This window comes from Scardinius erythrophthalmus (genome assembly GCF_964197995.2).
Source record: "Scardinius erythrophthalmus genome assembly, chromosome: 25".
Taxonomy (NCBI): domain Eukaryota; kingdom Metazoa; phylum Chordata; class Actinopteri; order Cypriniformes; family Leuciscidae; genus Scardinius; species Scardinius erythrophthalmus.
The window spans coordinates 5,561,532-5,583,482 of NC_138245.1; the positions used below are offsets into that span (position 1 = coordinate 5,561,532).

A 21,951-nucleotide genomic window follows, 5' to 3' on the forward strand; every position below is an offset into this window, starting at 1 on the left:
CATAATAAAATGAATCCTGGTCAACTTATAAGACAATGTCGTAATTATCACATCATTCACAAGTTCTGCACATGCTAAATATTTTAGTAAATGGAGCCTGGCACGCGAAATTACTTCTTGTTCTTTAATATTTGCTCATTTTCCTGTGGCATATTCATTCACAATGCTTGCCCTGTGGGAACGTGCTGTTCTGCACTTCATTTCCCATGAAACACTATTCAGAGATCCATCAGATAATTCCACACATGTTAGCAGCCCCCTCTAAAACGCCATTCTTCCCAAATGACCTTATTGGTGGTTGGTTTAAACTTTACACTCCATATAGCTATTGTTTTTAATAATGTAATAAATGATGCCCCGGATACATATAAAAGGTATTATTATGAAACTGAGTATTCATATGGTACACATAAACTGCTGTGAATGATTGTGTGTAGTTCACATGGGGCCTGTCATGCAGAGATCATCTTACATGTGGTGTCGTGTGCAGTGAAACCAAAAGCTCCTGGAACTAAAGCCTCCTCAGAGAAGAGTAATTGTGGACACACCCATTCCTATTAAATGTGCAAACATCCTTTGTTACATGTACAACGTCAAATCCTTTTATAGCTTCCATTAACATCATTTGAGCTTAACAAATGGCAATTTTCCTGCATTTAATATCCTTTGGTGAAATCTTTTGGAATTATTCCCAAACAAATAAGCATTTTAAAGGGGGACTAACTGATATTAAAATGCACTGATAAGTCTTCAGATGCACAAAATATTTTTTTTTGCAATTGTCCAACATAATGAACGGGATCCAACATCACACTATTTCAGAGTTTGTAAGCATATTGTAATTTTAAGAGGCCTTCACATTTAGATTCATTCGCTTCCATTTATTAGAACTTTTTCAACTTTATACTACTATTTAAAAGTTTGGGGTTGGTAAGATTTTTTAAAAATGTTTTTGAAAGAAGTCTCTTATGCTCACTAAGGCACCATGTTTGATCAAAAATACATTAAAACAGTAATATTGTTAATTATTATTACAATTTAAAATAACTCTTTTGCATTTCAAACTATTTTAAAATGTAATTTATTCCTGTGATGCAAAGCTGAATTTTCTGCAGCAGTCTTCAGTGTCACGTGATCCTTCAGAAATCACTCCAATATAATGATTTAAGAAACATTTCTGATTATTATCAGTGTTAAAACAGTTGTGCTGCTTCATACTTTTGCAGAAACCGTGACACTTTTTATTCTGGATTCTTTGATGAATATAGTTCAATTATTTGAAATAGAAATAAAATGTATAAATAAACATTATAAATGTCTTTACTGTCACTTTTGATGCATTTGAATGTTTCCTTGCTGATTAAAAATATTAATTTTTGAACGGTAGAGTGTCCCAGGGAACGTTTGTTATTAAAAGTTATATATGAAGGCTGCATTAAAACCTAGAGTAGTTTTACTACGCTTTCATTCATTTTTTCAAATGCCTTTTATGCAATGATTTTGACAATCTTTCAATATTAAAATATGTAAATCTATCATACAAAATATAAATTATTATAGTTTAAACTATGATGATCTGAACAAACTCTTTCAGCATTTCCACCTCAACAAACAATTTTGCCCCAAAGAAAGAAAGAAAAACCAAGATAATTACCATTTATAAACTGTGCATTTCTGTTATTTTGTTTAATTATGCAAAAACTATACAGGTATTAAGGATACATGAATGCTAAAATTAAGTTTCAGCTAGACAAAATATATTCCCATCCGTCATTTCCACCACAGAATGCTGTTCAACACAATACATCATTTGAGATGTAGTGGAAATATTCATGAAAAGAAAAAAAAAAAAAAAAAAAAAAAAAAGCATTGAACAAATTAAATAACCCAGTAAGAATGTTAAATGCATGTTTTAGGAGACTTTATTTTCAAAAAAGTCCACAAGGATAAAGATGCCCATAGTTAAAGAATATTGTTTTGCACATTGCATGAATGGAAACACACAGAAGTTTAGTCTTCCCTGCTGAAAAGACCAACGGACTTCAGGCATCGTGAGTATGGGCTGTATATGGTCTGGTCAATCCACCTGCGGAAGCGGGACACGGCCGTGTACACCCCTGGAAACCTTGGATCTCCACAACCGTTTCCCCAGGAGACCAGGCCGTAGACCCGTCCGTCACACACCAGCGGCCCTCCGGAATCCCCCTGGAATATCAGAATCCCAACATCCCTGTAAAGCCTTGAATCGTGGACAGTGAAGGATGTGAGCTGGCCGTTATCACAGTACCTTACATGCATCTTTCCCTCCCGCCCTGGAGCCGGCGCAGATCATGCTCGCTGTGATGTTTCCGCTGAAGGAGTCGCTGCTGTTGCACTTGGAGGTGGAGACGATGGGGAGCTTGACCGTACGCAGGGTGAGAGGGTTCAGTCCTCCGCTGTGACTCGTGGAGCCCCATCCAGACACCCGGCACATCCGGCCCGCCAGCAGCCCTGTGTTCTGTTTGGGGAGTGGGGCGAGCGACACATACCTGTTCAGCTCTATAGGCGCACTGAGCTGAAAGAACCAGCGTCCAGAGACAGATTTACAGATCAGGGTTGGTATGAAAGCATCATCAAACTGTTATACCATTTATTACAAAGCATATGAAAGGTGACCTGGTTGCTAGTTATGTTAATATTGAACTTTTTAAATTAAAGTTTCATTAAACAAGAACTCGACTATAGAGAGCCTAAGTCCCTCCCCTTCCGGTCGACCACCATGGGACCTTATTTCGGAAAAATATTGTATGGTAGTCAATGGCGAGAGACAACAAATATTTTGATCTCGTTTGAATTGTGCCCTGATTTACACATATGATGTTTATCAATTTAAAAGATACATTTTAAAGTCAAGAAAGTCGCAGCTTGATGTAAAACTGCTGAGGTATAAGACTGTGAAAATACGTAATTAGAAAGACTACAAACCCAGAAGGCGCGCATGCGACGTCATGCCTTTTCTCTCAATGAATGAAGCTAACTTTACTGAAGCTAACGTCTGTCATTTTTTCTATAGTCTTACCTTATAATCGTAACGCAACGCCGTCATGCCTGAGTGTTTTGAGCCAGAATACACACATACGAGCAACGGATCTTGTGACGTACATAGTGCGAGACGAGAGATGTAGTTCATTGAGCGATTTTCACATAAAACTAAACGTTACTCTTCTGTTAAATGACAAACTGCGACTTTCTTGACTTTCATAATTACCTTTTAAATTGACAAACATCATATGTGTAATTCAGGGCACAGTTCAGACGGAATAAAAAGATAAGTTATCTCTCGCCATTGACTTCCATACATATTTTTTCCGAAGTAAGGTCCCATGAGCCGGAAGCGGAGGGGCGGGACTTAGGCTCTCTATAAATGAAGTTCAGGAGGAGCATGTTCAGGTAATCCAATCAGAGGGACCAATCAGTCCCTCACCTCTGTCCCATAACAGTTTTGCAGTTTTTTCCATGACAGTTTTCCTATCAAGGATGGGGGCAGTACTCTGGGCAGCACCCCAAATATGCATTCGTTATCATATCAAATCTGATTGCATGTAAGTGTGAACTAGTGAAGTAACATTTTAGACATAAAATTGCCAGTTGTTTAACTATTTTTGATCTGTCAAAGAATATCTTTCTAAAGAACGTTAAAGCAGAATATACAGCATTTGCGCGCAACACAGCAATAGTGCCATTAATGAATCTGTTATTTTGAACAAATTGGTTAAGATCCCCCTGTGGTGGAAATCAAACTTTTAATGCTGTTTATATGTCTGTGTGGTGTTTTTAATATGATTTAAGACAAACCATGTGCAAATTCATAAGTCAGCACCATTGCTGAGTATTTTCTACTTAAAACTGCAGTGAAACAAAGACAGTCTCAAAAACAAAATCTTTTTGATTTTCGTTTGAAATCGCTGGTGTTTCTGACGTCACAAACTACCCTGTAACCAATCAGGTCAACGTGTGATCGTCAACGAGTGGATCTCTGAGCTGAGTGAGTGAGTGGAGGCGGGGCTAATTTGCATATTCATATAACCACGTATACTAAATGAGGCAAGGGTGTAGAGTTACATTTAGGGCCCTATCTTACACCCACTCAATGCAGCGCCAAGCGCGATGCAAGTGTTTTTTTGCTAGTTTCAGCCTGACGCAGTTATCATTTTCACGTCCTGCGCCACGTTGTTTAATGCATTTGCACCCATTTGTGCTCCCATGGGTGTGCTGGTCTGAAAACGAGGTGTGTTCTGGCGCATTGTTGGCACGTTGCTATTTTTGAGGCAACAGAAATAGACTGCGCCATTGACCAACTGAAAACTGGTCTAAAGTCAATGGGCAATTATTATTTTTTTTTTTTAAATAGCTTGTTAGTAAGGTGTGCGTACAGCAGCACACAAACATGTCAAATATTTAAAATAAAAGGATTACAATGTAAAAGATTATTATTGTGTAGGCTACATAAAGATATTGTCCCGTAGATGGTCTGCTTGGGCACTTTAACCTCGCACACAAGCAGATCCGTTTGCGCTCTGGAGATGCGTTCAGTCTTTCAACTATCAAATTCCGTCATGTAAATAGCGAACATGGCGCGAGCGCATCTGGCATTTAAAGGGAATGGGAGATGAGACTCGGATTGGTTTAACGCATGTAAATCCTAAAACACACCCATTACTCATTAAGAGAATAGGGACAACCCTTTTAGACCATGCGGCTGGCGCGCCGAACACAATGGAGTCAAAATTGATTGTTCTTTTTTTTATGGAATATTGCAGTATTTACTATTAATGATTAATCCATGCACATCATTGTTTTTTTTTTTTTATTCATGTGCCTTGTAACTTCCCCTCCCTCTTGCAATGACATCTCTTCTCTGATGTGTTTAGTGGCGTGAGGGCGGGGCAACCTGTCACTCACACGAGATTGGCCAATAGCAAACCACAACCATCCAATCAATTTCCCATAGGCAAAATCAAGTCCCGTCCCACATTTTTCTTGTTCCAGAAGCTGTTTCACTCGGATATACGTCACAATAGGGAAGAAAAGACTATCACAACTTCTGTTTCATGCCAATTTTAAAGACACTGTATACTCTCTGAGAAGTTACTTCTTATGACTAAGGCCTACGCAACCGTTAAATAGATGTTCTATAATATGAATGAGATCTGGATGTATTGCATTCTTCATGTTGTCATTGTTATGTGACCTCACAGCATCAGTTGTATCACTTCACTGCCATTCAAATCTCATACTTCCCAAAGAAAAAAGAAGTATAGATCTGAATTCACAGTGTTCATAAAACAGTAGCCGAAAAGTGCCTTGATTGACCTACTGCTTTTGGCTAGATTATGAAATGCACATCTGATGGACACTTTATATCCCATGAGGCTATTGGAGATGATTTGTGAATGACATTTAAGCGACACAGCTGATGCTGGTAGATCACATGACAGTTGTAGTACGTCCAGATCTCATTCATACTACACACATTCATAGTATAAACACACTTTTTTTAATGGTCACATTTAGTTATTTTAAATAAGCACTTAGAGAGTCTGCAATTTCACACTTGACCTCAGTCAGTGACTCAACGACGCCACTTATGGCCCTGCTACAGTGTGACTGGAACATGCAAACACACACAGGAGTGAAACAAACTGTTCCAGCGCTGTTGGACTCAAATGAGCACTTGTGGAAAGCCACCTAACCACATTCAAGGACCAGAACTAACTGTTGAATAATTTATATGGTGTTGTTGAATACTTGATTCTGACTGATTGACCATTTTAGTATGTTTATTTTTTCCCTTTTAATGGTTTTCCCTATGTTGTTTCTTTATGGTCTGACTATGTTAGACTGTCTCTATTTAAAATAAAAAAAATATTTACAAGCATATAACTAATATGTGACCCTGGATCACAAGTCGCATATTTGTGGCATTAGCCAACAATACATTGTATGGGTCAAAATTATAGATTTTTATTTTATGCCAAAAATCATTAGGATATTAAGTAAAGATCATGTTCCATGAAGATATTTTGTACATTTCCTGTCTCAAATATATAAAACATTTATTTTTGTGAGTGAATGCAGCATAAACGCAAACATAAATGGACAACTTTAAAGGCGATTTTCGATTTCTTTTCACCCTCAGATTCCAGATTTTCAAATAGTTGTATATCTGCCAAATATGGTCCTATCCTAACAAACCATACATCAATGGAAAGCCTATTCATTCAGCCTTCATATGATGTATAAATCTCAATTTCAAAGAATTTACCCATGTGACTGGTTTTGTCATCCAGGGTCACATATATGTAATTGCCATAATTGTCCAATCAGATTCAAGTCAAGTCACCTTCATTTATAAAGCGCTTTATACAATACATATTGTTTCAAAGCAGCTTCACAGTAATAAACAGGAAAATAATCAAATTAATAATGTAAATATGAGACAAATTCAAATTCTGCTGTAAAGGAGCTCTTCCAGACAATAGTGCCATTATTCAGCTCAAGTCAGTTCAGTGATGATTCATTTCATCAATTATGAGTTCAGTTCAGCTACAAGCAGCTCTATAACAGATAATAGTGTCGTTATTCACCTCTAGTCAATATAATTTGATTCAATCCAGTTCAATAACAGGGTCGATGTTGTAAAAATTGTCTATTACAAAGCAAATTTGATTCAGTTCAATTTTTTTTCTCATTTGACAGTGTCAAGTAACTCGACTCTCTTATAGTTATACACTCACTCACTTAAGAGTGATGTAGCCAAAGAGCATACCTTTATGAGCATAATATCTGCATTATTGGTGCTCCTGTTGTACAGCGGGTGTGTGATGAGCGACAGAGGCTTGGAGTACTGCTCTGTCCCCTCATAAACACCCAGAGTATAGTCTCCAGCCACCAACATCATCCGATCCATCCTAAAGACAAGCACAAATACAGTCGCCAGCCTCTGAATGAAACTCTAACACCACCGCATAACTACAAAACAATGTAAATTCTGTATATAAAGAAAGAGCCTTCCAGATCCCAGACATATGCTTGGTATCTGATTTCTTGATACTCTTTGCAGAGGACATGAGTTGAATGACAGTATTTGTCCCTGTTAGCAGGCTCAGCCATGCCAAGCGGCAGATAAGCCAGCATTCATTAAGGACCACACGGTGATGACGGGTCAAGGTTACCGCATGTCTGCTTTACTCTGCCTCTCGACTCACACACGGACTTGGCCATCAGCTCTGCTGCTACACACTCTGTAAGTCTCATAAAAAGCTTGTTTAGACAGAGAATCTGTTTAAATAAAAGTTCAAAATCACGCACCCAATATTGCAATGGGCAGCTGTAAGCACCCAGTACTTGTGGACCAGAGATCCGCCACAGAAGTGCTGCCCTTTCGAGCTCTGTAACGACACTATGTATTTGATTGAATTTGGCGAGGGGGTATATCCGCCAACAATGCGCCCCTGAACAAAGTCCAGACCTGGAAAACAATATAACAAAGATTTAAAATAGCTCAGAACTCAAGATGACAGTGAAAGGGCAATGAAATAAAACTCTAATCTCATTTACAATGAGTTCAAATTGACAGCTGACAAAATCAAGCTTGACACCCTGAGTATCCCTGTTAAATAAAGGTCAAGTTTCTTTCCAAGAAAGGATACAGAATATACAGCCTGATATTCTATTGATTATTGATCTACAGTGAGGAAAATAAGTATTTGAACACCCTGCTATTTTGCAAGTTCTCCCACTTGGAAATCATGGAGGGGTCTGAAATTGTCATCGTAGGTGCATGTCCACTGTGAGAGACATAATCTAAAAAAAAAAAAAATCCAGAGATCACAATATATGATTTTTTAACTATTTATTTGTATGATACAGCTGAAAATAAGTATTTGAACACCTGTCTATCAGCTAGAATTCTGACCCTCAAAGACCTGTTAGTCTGCCTTTAAAATGTCCACCTCCACTCCATTTATTATCCTAAATTAGATGCGCCTGTTTGAGGTCGTTAGCTGCATAAAGACACCTGTCCACCCCATACAATCAGTAAGAATCCAACTACTAACATGGCCAAGACCAAAGAGCTGTCCAAAGACACTAGAGACAAAATTGTACACCTCCACAAGGCTGGAAAGGGCTATGGGGAAATTGCCAAGCAGCTTGGTGAAAAAAGGTCCACTGTTGGAGCAATCATTAGAAAATGGAAGAAGCTAAACATGACTGTCAATCTCCCTCGGACTGGGGCTCCATGCAAGATCTCACCTCGTGGGGTCTCAATGATCCTAAGAAAGGTGATAAATCAGCCCAGAACTACACGGGAGGAGCTGGTCAATGACCTGAAAAGAGCTGGGACCACCGTTTCCAAGGTTACTGTTGGTAATACACTAAGACATCATGGTTCGAAATCATGCATGGCACGGAAGGTTCCCCTGCTTAAACCAGCACATGTCAAGGCCCGTCTTAAATTTGCCAATGACCATTTGGATGATCCAGAGGAGTCATGGGAGAAAGTCATGTGGTCAGATGAGACCAAAATAGAACTTTTTGGTCATAATTCCACTAAACGTGTTTGGAGGAAGAAGAATGATGGGACTTTTTCCAAAGAACACCATCCCTACTGTGAAGCATGGGGGTGGTAGCATCATGCTTTGGGGGTGTTTTTCTGCACATGGGACAGGGCGACTGCACTGTATTAAGGAGAGGATGACCGGGGCCATGTATTGCGAGATTTTGGGGAACAACCTCCTTCCCTCAGTTAGAGCATTGAAGATGGGTCGAGGCTGGGCCTTCCAACATGACAATGACCCGAAGCACACAGCCAGGATAACCAAGGAGTGGCTCTGTTAGAAGCATATCAAGGTTCTGGCGTGGCCTAGCCAGTCTCCAGACCTAAACCCAATAGAGAATCTTTGGAGGGAGCTCAAACTCCGTGTTTCTCAGCGACAGCCCAGAAACCTGACTGATCTAGAGAAGATCTGTGTGGAGGAGTGGGCCAAAATCCCTCCTGCAGTGTGTGCAAACCTGGTGAAAAACTACAGGAAACGTTTGACCTCTGTAATTGCAAACAAAGGCTACTGTACCAAATATTAACATTGATTTTCTCAGGTGTTCAAATACTTATTTGCAGCTGTATCATACAAATAAATAGTTAAAAAATCATACAAAGTGATTTCTGGATTTTTTTTTTTAGATTATGTCTCTCACAGTGGACATGCACCTACGATGACAATTTCAGACCCCTCCATGATTTCTAAGTGGGAGAACTTGCAAAATAGCAGGGTGTTCAAATACTTATTTTCCTCACTGTAATGTTGTCTTTATGATTGATTCATACAGTCAGTATTTGATAAGGTGCATGATCAGTGCATATCAAATGGGTAATTTCATTGAAAAATAAGAATGTCCATGATAAAAATAAAAATGAAAAATGTTATACCGTTTTCAAAAAAAGGTGAAATGTAATGACTCTAATGATGTCATGTGATGTAATTAACTATTTTCTTAAACACTTGAGTGGATAATAATGTAATAATTTAGAGACGTATTTAAATATGTCTCTTAAAATATAAGATGTTTGACCTTAATATTTTGATCTGATATTTTAAGAGACTTATTGACCTTGCCACTCAGTCATATAAATGCGTCTTATGATCACCAAGGCTGCATTTATCTGATCAAAAATGTAGTAAAAACAGTAATATTGTGAAAATATTTTCTATTTTTATACATTTTAAAATGTCATTTATTCCTTTGATGCAAAGCTGAATTTTCAGCATCATTACTCCAGTCTTCAGTGATCCTCCACTATTACAAAAGTATGTTAAATATTAATAAGCAGTGAAGCTGTTTTTTTTTTTAAGGAAATATATATATATTTTTAAAATTCTTTCAAAAATGACATGACCCTTTTTGATATTAGGACAGTTCTATAATCCTGCCATTTTTTTTACTCAATGTCCCTGTATCAAACTGAAATTTAATTCAGAAAGTGCTTATCATATCAAAGGTGTATTCGATTCTAAACAAACACTAACATCATGTTATTGACCCAAATACTGAGTAAAAGTTAAGCTTAAATAGAAGAGTAATTTCATTGCCTTGTTAGAAAGCTAAATCTGCAGGCAAAAAGAAGAAGGTGAGCTCCTGATAGTGTTCAGTACTTACAGTTGGCTGGGACGAATTTCAACAGCACCAGAAAGAGCAGCATGGCCATGGATAACGGACCCCGTGAAGCGGTACTGACTGTCGGCTACACTTTATCTACCAAACCCCTCCACACAGGGTGAGGACATCACATCAACACTGTTCCTCAGGTTTCTCAAGTTCTGATTTCAGTTTTCATGGGGAACTATGAATCAAACATTGTTTGATTCAAGGAAACAAGTTGGGCTTTCAGCAGCGATGCCCTCTCTGACCTTCTCATAACACATAATGTGTAGGCCTACTCAGTGGACCGCTTGAGAGTAATGGACATGCATTAAGATCTAACGTGGTTAATCTCCCCAACTCTCTATGTGATAATTAGTCAGACCTTTGTTAAAAATGCTAATGTGTTGCTAATGTAATTTCTATTATAATATAAAACCAATCCTATAGGTCTCAAATAAGAACTTCTAAAAGCCTAATTATAAAGATAACTATAACAATATTAGCATCCACACCAAAGGAAAATAACATTCTCTTATCATTTGTCATCTGCCGTTTTAAATCCTTGCACTATTAAAGTTTGTGAGTTGGGAAGTGTTTCAGTCACTTTGGTTGAAGCAAGGTAGTACAGAGCCCTTTGCAAAAGTAAAATAAAATACAGCGTGTGCCACAGTTGACTGATGCAGAGATGAGAACATGAAAAACATGAACAGAACAACCAACTAAAAACGCAAAGAAGACAGAAAAAAGACTGGCAGAAAAGAAGCTCAATACAAAACCCTAACCAATCAAAGAAACGAGCAGCGGGTGAGCAACCATGAAACAGACAATGAAATAAAACAGGCAGGTCAAACAAGAAAAACTATGGGCTATTTACACAACACCATTTTCAACTAAAAACGTACAACTTTTTATGCGTTTTGGTCATTCGTTTACAGGACAACGGCGTTTTGGCTGCCTGAAAATGGGTTTCAAAGTGCACGTTTTTGAAAACGGTCTCCGTGTAAACAACAAAAACGTCTCCGGTTACTATCGTAACCTCGGTTCCCTGAGAGGCGGGAACGAGACATTACGTCACTGACGTATATGGGAACTCCCTTCCTCCTCATTTTCACTGAAATCTTATAGGCTAACGCCAGCTGGAGACAGCTGGCCAATTGACGCGAAACATGCAAATGCTGACCGGACCGCGGGCAGTATAAATAGCATGGGCGCGGCAATAACGTCAGAATCAAGACTGAACGCTAGCACAGCTGATCAAACGGCGAGCACGGCGGCTGACGTAATGTCTTGTTCCCGCCTCTCAGGGAACCGAGGTTACGATAGTAACCGGAGACGTTCCCTTTCAAGGCGGTCACTTCGACATTACGTCACTGACGTATATGGGAACTGTATAGAATCCCGCCGTGAGCGCAGTGAAGATAAGCCCTGAACGGGGTCAAGCTACACTCCCACGAGAGACAACAGTTCTAAGCCAGCAGCGCCGCTAGGAGCACTCGAACTGATAGGCGAAACTAGACTAAGAAACGTCTGTTCCGACCTACCCAGTTGCAATCCAATGCAAAGAAGCGAAGGCTGCACTGGACAGGGCAGCACAACACCATAAGCACTCAGCATAAGAGTTAACACAGTGTCAACGGCAAAGCGGTGACAGCTGCATAACCTTATAGCCATACACAGAGTTAACAGTACATTGAAAACTACTGTGTAATGCGGAAACAGCTATGTATAGTCATTATATACATTATAGTCATAACACAGAGTTAGCAGCAATGGTAACTCTGGATAATGCAGACTACTGTACAGCTGGTGGTAACAGTTCATGAGTACATTAATAAAACTCACCAACCCACGACGCTATAGGCAGTGCATAAAACTTGAAACCCTGGCGAACGTGTTCTGAGAAGACAGCCAGCATACCTAAATCCCGTGGGCATTAAGCCAGATTGAAAAGCGTCGAATTCAGTGAGAAAGTCTCAGTCCCTAGTACCATCCACCAAGCACACAAACAGCTAGTCAGACTGCTGCCTAGTGGTCCACGTACATCCGCAAAGCCCTTACAGGGCCAACAGCACTCTGAGTATAAGCATCATGTGAGGCTGACGGCTCAGCAGAAGGCGGGCAGGGATCAATCTGTGCTCTGAACGGTGTAAGCGACTGGAACGCATCTTGGTATTGGACGGAGAGTGACGCTGCAGTCACTAGGTCCGAGACAATGCAACATCATTCATGTAGAATGAGCGTAGGTCTCCAAGTGCTTCGCTGGGGCGAGAGCAGGTGGAAGGTCATTCTCAAGGAGATCTCTCAGAACTTATTAGTGTGAAGTGTCTTGCTCAACTAAGGACCCAGCAGCAGACACACAAGAAGGTTCCACAGCTTGGGGCTGGGGTGCCAATCATCTGAGGGGGATAGTCATGGGGGAGCCCCATAACTCTCTCAGGTCCGTGAACCGGGGATGATAGGCCAGTAAGGGGGTCACGAGGAAACTGACACTGCCTTGTAGAACATAGCCAATGTTCTAAAGCCGATGTACAGAAGTGCAAATTAACACATAACTGAATGTACATAAACACAGTGCCAGTGGCCGTAGCGACAACAACTGTGAATATACGCAGTTAGAAAATAGCCTTCCATAATAGCATAGCACCTCAGAAGTACACAAACACAGTCGTAGCCGTAGCTAGAACTGAGTATACGAGTTAGTACAGAATAGCCAGTTGCACTGAAGGAAACGGGGCAACATAACAGCGTAGCACATGTACGTAACAGCATCGGTCGCTGTAGCGCCAACTATACGCAGTAGCTCAGTATAGGCACTGAAGGATATGGGGCAACACCGCAGCATGAACACATCCATGTGCAATAATGCAGCGCAGGTCGACAGAGACTGTGAATATGCACAGTTCGACTGGGATAGCTAGTCGCACTAAGATACAGGGCAACATGACAGCATAACACAAGTGCGTAAGAATAGCGCATCCATGTATGTACATAACGCAGCGCAAGTCACCGTAGCTGAGATGCACGGTTAGATCAGGATGGCTAGCTGCACTGAAGGAAACAGGGCAGCATTACAGCATAACACATCCGTGCACATACATACATCCAGAAACTGTGAATATGCACGGTAGATTAGGATAGCTAGTTTTGCACTGAAGGAACAGGGCAACAAAATAGCAAAAACACATCCTTGTACATAAGTGCAGTGTAGTCGCCGTAGCGATAGAACTGTGAATATGCACAGTTAGGACAGCTGGTTGTTGCACTGAAGGATAGAGGGCAACATAACAGCATTACACATCAGTGTGCACATTTAAAACATCTGTGTGTATAATGCAGCGCTAGTCGAAGCGACCGAAACTGCATGAATATGCGCAGTTCAAACACAATGGTCAGTTACGTTGAGGGCAACATAACAGCATAACGCTTCAGTGTGTACACAGATGAAGCGCAAGTCGCCGTAGCGACGACTGTGACTATGCACAGTTAGATAGGATAGCTAGTTGCCCTGAAGGATACAGGGCAACGTGATAGCATAGTTACATTGATGTGTACAAAACACAGCGTCAGAAGCATAGCGACATCGACTGTGAATACGTAGTTAATCAGAATAGACGGTTGCACTGAGGATACAGGGCAATATATAACGGCATAAACCATAGACACATATCAATGTACATAACACAGCGTCAGTGGCAGCGCACAACAACTGTGAATACACAATAATCAGAGTAGCCAGTTGCACTGAAGGAACAGGGCAATATATAACGGCGTAATCGTAACACATATCAGTGCGTAGTGTGTACACAGCGTCAGTTGCATCGCATAACTGTGAATACGTAGTAATCAGAATAGCCATTGCACTGAAGGATACAGGGCAATATATAGTGGCATAAATCCAAACACGCAGTGTGTAGTGTGTACATAACACAGAGTCAGTTGCATCGCGCAACAACTGCGAATACGTACTGTGTAGTAAACAGAATAGCCATTGCACTGAAGGATACAGGGCAATATACAACGGCAAAATTCATAACACATATCAGTGTGTAGTGTGTACATAAACGCAGCGTCAGTTGCATTGCGCAACAACTGTAAATACGTAGTAGTCAGAATAGCCATTTGCGCTGAAAAATACAGGGCAATATATAGTGGCATAAATCCAAACACACAGTGCGTAGTGTGTACGTAACACAGAGTTAGTTGCATCGCGCAACAACTGCGAATACGCACTGTGTAGTAATCAGAATAGCCATTGCACTGAAGGATACAGGGCAATATACAACGGCAAAATTCATAACACATATCAGTGTGTAGTGTGTACGTAAACACTGCGTCAGTTGCATCGCGCAACAACTGTGAATACGTACTGTGTAGTAATCAGAATAGCCATTTGCGCTGAAAAATACAGGGCAATATATAGTGGCATAAATCCGAACACATAACAGTGTGTAGTGTGTACGTAACACAGAGTCAGTTGAATCACACAACAACTGTGAATACGTAGTAATCAAAATAGCCAGTTGCACTGAAGGATACAGGGCAATGTCGTGGCATAAGCATAACACACACATCAGTGTACATAAACACAGCGTCAGTGGCATCGCACAACAACTGTGAATACATAGTTGAATCAGAATAGCCAGTTGCACTGAAGGATACAGGGCAATTTATGGCGGCATAAATCATGAACACATAACAGAGTGCGGTGTACACACACAGCATCATTTGCGTTGCACAACTACTGTGAATATGTTGTAATCAGAATAGCCATTTGCACTGAAGGATACAGGGCAATATATAACGGCACAAATCATAGCACATACCAGTGTGCGGTGAGTACATAAACACAGCGTCAGTGGCGTAGCGACAACAACTGTGGATACGTAGTTGAATGGCCAGTTGCACTGAAGGATACAGGGCACAAACATAGCACATATCAGTGTGCAGTGAGTACATAAACACAGCGTCAGTGGCGTAGCGACAAAAACTGTGAATACGTAGTGAAATAAGCACATCAAAATGTAATGTTACGTAGGCCCAGCGTCAACAGCATAAGCGGTAACGACTGCGCAACCCCGTAGTCAAGACTGACTAGGGGTAAACAACACTCACCGGATTGTGTGGCTGTGCACTTTCCATTGTCAGAGCGAGGCGGCTAGAGACCTCTATGCTAGAGACTCATAACATCCGTACTTCCCTTTTTTCTTTTTGGACACGGAGCCATGGCCTTTGCCTCGTCTCTCTAGACGCGCGTCTTGCGCACGACTACCAAAGGACGCCGTGGAAGACGGCGTCCTTCTTGAAGTAGCCTGGCTGAGATACTGGGCTAAGTATCCTTATCGACAGAGCCTCTCGCGTCGAGTCCTTCTAGCGAGCCCGCGAAAAGGACCGGTAACCGGAGTGGCGACGGGCGGCGTCAACTCGTCTTAGGGCGGGAGAGGGCCCACCAGCGGCCTGCTGGCGGCAGTGGGCCTCGTCTCCGCTGATGCCCGAGTTTATTCCCCTGAGGGCGCGCACTGTCCGGCACATGCCCGCCGTCGTGAGTGCGGCCTCGGTTGATCCTTGTAGGGTAGAGCGAGTCGATAGGACCCGCACATATCTGGCATGAAAGTTAGCAGCCATCGGATGCGGGGAGGAAACATGGTGAGTAACCTCTATTGCAACTTCCACGATGACTTCAGATAAGACTTCTAGCGTGAAGAAAGAGATTCTGACGTTATTGCCGCGCCCATGCTATTTATACTGCCCGCGGTCCGGTCAGCATTTGCATGTTTCGCGTCAATTGGCCAGCTGTCTCCAGCTGGCGTTAGCCTATAAGATTTCAGTGAAAATGAGGAGGAAGGGAGTTCCCATATACGTCAGTGACGTAATGTCGAAGTGACCGCCTTGAAAGGGAACGCGAATCTCTGAATACGATGACGTCATGCATATGCGTATTTTACGTGTTCAGTCTATGTTTCATCGCCATCTAAGGGCCTGGTAGCAGGTTATAGGGTGTTTAGCCGTTTTCGTGGATCCGTGTGAATGGGGTGTCGTCTCTGTACGCAGAAAAGGAAAAACGTCTCCGTTTTAAGCTTATCATTGTCGTGTAAACCCACCCTGAACACTGATAAACTAAATATAAACAGAACAAAGACTGACAGAAAAGAAGCTCAAAACTACAACTTCAAAGTTAACTTAGATATCAGCATAATAGTTAAAAGGTGCAATCACATTTATTGTTGTTCTGCAATTTTCCTGTAAAAATCCAGTCATTTCAATAAAAATCCACGCAAACAGGAGTTTTGCATGAGGGCGAAAGATTTACCCATGCAGATTTCGCAAAGGGTTCAAATTTCCCTAAAGCTGCGCTTCACACATCGCTATACTATTGACAAAAGACAACAGACCTTTTTTGCCTTCAAAATGTTGCTAATGTGACCACACCTAAAATGTAAACCTCCTTGTCCTCTCTTCCAGCAACTCCATAACATGTTGTCCATCGGATTTTATTAAGGATGCCGTGCACATTTGCCTACCCTGCGTCCCTCACAAAAGCATTTTGTTTCAGAAATACACACCATGCTTTTGTAACTACCCATCTCAATGGAAAGAGAATAACAATAACATTGTTCTGGCTGAACAAAATATGAGTTACACACAATAAAAGAGAATGCAGCACCAATAATGAGAATTTCATATTTGGTATCTCATTTGATTTTTAAACAATGTGAGGAGAGAAATCAACATTTATATTTCTGATCAAATCCCATGAGGCATTATCAGAATATACTTTCATTACATCCAAGGAGGGACTTCAGATAGATGGCAAACTCATTCTTCTAGGTGGAGCTTCTCCCATGAGGATACAGATGTGCATTTACACAGTCAAGGGATAGTGGAAAGACTTTGTTTAACACCACCCTATTGCCATTTTCACCCATTTTTGCCGTCACCTGATATTCTATTCTCTGACAAACCATTTTGTCAAATGAGAGAGTCTATAGATATTTGATTTCCCCTTAGAGAGCAGCACAATGTGTTTGATTCAAAAGCACGGTCTTAGACACGATAGCATCAAACAAGAGGAGGCGATCACAGATACTGAGCTTTTGGTTCCTGCGTGTTATCGTTTTTTGTTCTCGAGAATAGTTAGTGTACAAATAAGACCATAAAGCCTAAGGGACAGATGTGGTTACACTATAAAAGCAAAGATAATATTCACATTAGGTAGTGCGGAAGGAAGGAAGTTAGTGGGATTTAGCTGCTCAGGATTGAACTTTCGATGCTTAGGGTGAGTTTTTATGTCCATTTCTGTTTTAGCAAAGAAACGTACATATAATATCATACATATAACGTCATATACTGTATACCATTCAAAAGTTTGGGGTTGGTAATAAAATCTATTTGAAGTCTTTTCTGCATAAGAAATCTCCATTGCTCACCAAGGCTGCATTTATTTAGTTAGTTAAAAATACAGTAAAAACAGTAATAATAATGAAATATTATTACAAATGAACTGTTTTCCATTTTAATATCTTTTCAATTGTAATTCATTCCTGTCAATTTTCAGCATCATTACTCCAGTCTTCAGTGTCACGATCATTCAGAAATCATTCTAATATGATGATTTGCTGCACAAGAAACATTTATTATTATCATTATCAATGTTAAAACAGTTGTGCTGCTTCATATTTTTGTGGAAACTGGTTTGTTTAGGATTCTTTGATGAATGGAAAGTTCAAAAGAACAGCATTTATTTGAAATAGAAATCTTTTGTAACATTATAAATGTACATCACACATGATGTCATATTAACGGTTCTAGACATTTTAAAATTATGATTGATTGATGACAATGTTTAGTCTTTATTAATTATTAAAAAAGTTTAGTTAAACCAGCAAAACCACACCTGAGCCAGGCTCAGGGACCAGCTAAACCAGTTGAAACCAGCTGAACTGAACCTTTTACTTTTAACTTTTTTTTTTCCAGCTGTTGTTTGACATATACTTCAGTAGGCTATTTGATGTATTATGTAAAACGTGATGCTGTTTTCCCATACAACAGCTGCATTGTGCTCCATTTGTTTTCCGACCTCTAAACACCCTCTGTTCTAGACCCCTCAAACATGAAGAAATGCCTTGAATACCCCTTGCTCCTCATCACCTTGACGCTTCACGGTAATGCACTGCATTTCCTGAGCAACTCACTGCGGTCTCATCTAATGCATGTGTAACGTGATGTTGTTTTCTGTGCATACATTACTGAAAGACGTCGGTGAGCACAGGCCGCTGGCATTTAGTGTTTCTCTAGCACATATGAGGTCTGACTTTATCATTATTCTCCTCATTCACAGGCTCACTGCAGCAGAGAATCATTGGTGGACAGGAGGTTGAGCCCTATTCCATAAAGTACCAGGCCTCTGTCCAGTACAACAACTATCATTACTGCGGAGGAACACTCATACACCCGCAGTGGGTGGTGACTGCTGCCCACTGCTGGAGACCGTGAGTATTTCAATCACAATTCACCTTGACAAGGAACTAAACATGCTATAGTATATTATCTACAACTCCTCACACTAACTTTACTGACGTTTACTGATGTAATATTGTTGGGTTCTGCTGTCTGATCTGTTCGCAGGAGCTATTTAATCAAAGTGGTTTTGAGTGAACATGACCTCTCCAAAAAAGAGGGCTTTGAGCAGACGTTCAATGTGTCCAGAGTCCTGGTGTATTACATGTACAATTACAGGACATTTGATAGTGACATTATGCTCTTGAAAGTAAGTTCATCAAGCATCAAATAAAAAAATATATAGCATCTATGTTAATAAGTCTGTTTGTTTATCCTAGTCATTTGTTTGGGTTGTTATATATGGGTTGATATATATATATACAGTTGTAATATTCAACTCGATTGCAAATCAGGTTTATTGGAAAAACTAACAGACTTGTAGCTGTTTGCAATGAACAAATCAAACAAAAGTAATTGAAATAGCTCAACACAACAAATGTTTTAAGTGGTTTCCCCAAATTCAACTGAAAATGCAACTTTTAATGCAGTCTCGAAATGATTCAACCCCTTCATGGCAAGTATCTTTACTACTTAGTAGTACACCTTTTGCTGTCATGACCTTCTGCAAACAAGATGTATAACCAGACACCAGCTTTTGGCAGCATTTCTGAGGAATCTTCATGAGAAATGGCTTCCAGTTCAGTAATATTCTTGGTGTGCTGCAACCACCTTCTTCAAATCCTACCAGAGGTTTTCTACAGGGTTCAAGTCAGGTGACTGTGATGGCCACTGTAGACTCTTCCAGGACTTCTTCTGCAACCAAGCCTTGATGGAATTTGAGGTATTCTTGGGATCATTGTCCTATTGGAAGGTCCAACAAGCTTCAGCTTCCTCACTGACGGCATGACGTTTTCTCCTAGGATTTCCTGATACTTCAGTGAATCCATCTTGCCTTTCACACGCTGCAGGTTTCCAGTGCCAGAGGATGCAAAGCAGCCGCAGAGCATCACGAGCACCACCATGCTTAAATGTAGAACACGTCTACATTTAAGCATGTAGATTCTAATTCTAGAATCTACATGCTTCATTCTTCTTCCTCCAGACTTCCTCCACTGATCCATATGCCCGAAGTTTTGTTTTATCGCTCCACAGAACAGAATCCCAAAACTTCTGTGGCTTATTTATATGATTTTGAGCACTTTTCTTGTTCTTCTGGGTCAGTAGTGGTGTACGTCTTGGAGAGATGGCATGCGTGCAAGCTGAAACCTCAGTGCCTGTTGCCACCAAGTCTTGCTGCAGATCTTTTGCTGTCACTCGAGGGTTTTTCTGAACCTGCCTTCTCAGAAATCTGGTTGCAGCCATTGATAGCTTTATTTTTCTGCCCCGTCCAGATAGTGTAACCACTGTTCCTTTAACTTTGAACTTGCGAACTATGCTTCCAATGTTGTGTCTAGGAACATTTAGTGCCTTCACTATCTTTTTGTATTCTGTTCCTTGTTTGTGAAGAGCGATGACATCTTCTCTTAACCTTTTGGACCATTCTTTTGACTTAGACAAATTTCTAACATGCAGTCAGACGTGACACTCAACAAACCTAGCCAGTCCAGATATGTCATGTGTTTTAGCTTAAGCACACCTGGTGCAACTAATGAAGCCCTTGATTAGTTGCATCAGGTGTGCTTGAGACAACACCTGTCTTGCAGATTTGTGCTGTTGTAAGGGATTCTATTCAGGGGGTTGAATAATTTTGAGACTGTGGAAGTCATTTCAGCTGAATTTGGGGAAACCACTTGCCATTTGTTGTGTTGAGCTATTTCAATTACTTTTGTTTGATTTGTTCATAGCAAACAGCTGGTAAATTTTGCCAATAAACCTGATTTGCAATGGGGTTTGAATAATTTAGATTACAACTATACACACACACACACACACACACACACACACACACACACACACACACACACACACACACACACACACACGTATACACATTAACTTTGTTTGGATTTAAATAAGCAAATGCTTAAGAGTCTATGATTGGATCATTATTGCAGTGATTATGATGTTTCTAGCAGGTTATATGGTTGGCAACAGTTCATCTAATCCTAATTGATGGAGTGTGTAGCTTTTAATTTCTTAAACAACCATGTTGAAAGACACATCATGACCATATTCCAGGATGACACTGTCAAGATTCATCATGATCAGGCTCAGATTGTGAAAGAATTTTTGGGAGGGAGCAAAAAGAATAATTTTCATTATCTCAGTCCAGAGCTTAAATTCATTGAAATTCTTTGGGATGTGCTGGAGGAGACTTTAAGAACTTAAACAACATTCACAACAACAAGACGACGTATTCTCCAGTATCAATTTCGCAAAGCATTATGATTATATACAACCAAGTAATCCTAGAATATAGTCTCTTGTATAACGCTGGTTGTATAATCTGATTGCGATTGGAAAAAAAGACTTCCTAAAACGCTCCTTGTAACAGCAGGGATGAATTAATCTGGATGAAAGCAGTTATATGTTTATAGGTGTTACATATGAAATTTGTAATATTTTCATTTTCATTCATTTTTGGAACTGTGCTTCAGCTGGAGAAGCCCGCAGAGCTCAATGCCTACGTTCAGCCAGCCGTGATGCCAACCTCACTCGCTCCTATACCAGGGGGCACAATATGCATAGTCAGCGGCTGGGGTGTCACTCAGGTCTACAGTTACTACCTGTCCCCCGTCCTGCGTGCTGTGGACGTCCAGATCATCCCTCAGTGTCAATACTACTACTACTACAGAATCACAGACAACATGGTGTGTGCCGGCTCCCCGCTGGGCGGCAAAGACTCCTGCCAGGTGAATCCGAGCAGTAGGGGTTTTCTCTCTGAGAGAGAGGACAATGTGCATACCAAATACATTTTTGCTAAAACAAACACTGTGTGATCTGTGGTGACATCGTGCTGTGTTTGGCTGCAGGGCGACTCTGGCGGGCCTCTCATCTGTAATGGGTATTTTGAGGGGATCGTGTCCTGGGGCATCAGCTGTGCCAACCCTTATTTCCCTGGAGTCTACACCAAAGTCCGCAACTACGTCTCCTGGATCAAATGGATAATCGAAAATGACAACAGCTAGAATGTTATTTTTCCACAGGTTGTTGAACTGCCACACCATCAAAAAGACTCGGTATACTGAGTACACTGGTCAATGTCTATTAGATAAGATGTATACCATCATTAAAAGATGTTTTATTCTTTTACGGTTTCAAACGAGGAGTTAA

The 21,951-nt window shown here is 40.6% G+C and overlaps 2 protein-coding genes across 2 annotated transcripts; one reads left to right on the forward strand and one right to left on the reverse strand.

The window, feature by feature from the left end:
* Positions 1-2,010: 2,010 nt before the first annotated feature.
* LOC308685340 (trypsin) lies at positions 2,011-15,804 on the reverse strand (the record flags this gene model as incomplete). Its single annotated transcript, XM_081357037.1, has 6 exons — positions 2,011-2,205; positions 2,288-2,554; positions 6,809-6,950; positions 7,351-7,510; positions 15,006-15,086; positions 15,630-15,804. 6 exons carry the CDS (start codon positions 15,802-15,804, stop codon positions 2,011-2,013), a joined length of 1,020 nt encoding a protein of 339 aa, XP_081213163.1.
* Positions 15,805-17,399: 1,595 nt separating this feature from the next.
* LOC308685287 (trypsin-3) lies at positions 17,400-21,938 on the forward strand. The gene is made up of 6 exons (XM_081356958.1): positions 17,400-17,455; positions 18,279-18,341; positions 18,518-18,668; positions 18,805-18,946; positions 21,276-21,530; positions 21,651-21,938. The coding sequence occupies exons 2-6, from the start codon at positions 18,290-18,292 to the stop codon at positions 21,804-21,806; spliced, it is 756 nt and encodes a 251-aa protein (XP_081213084.1). The 5' UTR covers positions 17,400-17,455; positions 18,279-18,289; the 3' UTR covers positions 21,807-21,938.
* Positions 21,939-21,951: the final 13 nt, after the last annotated feature.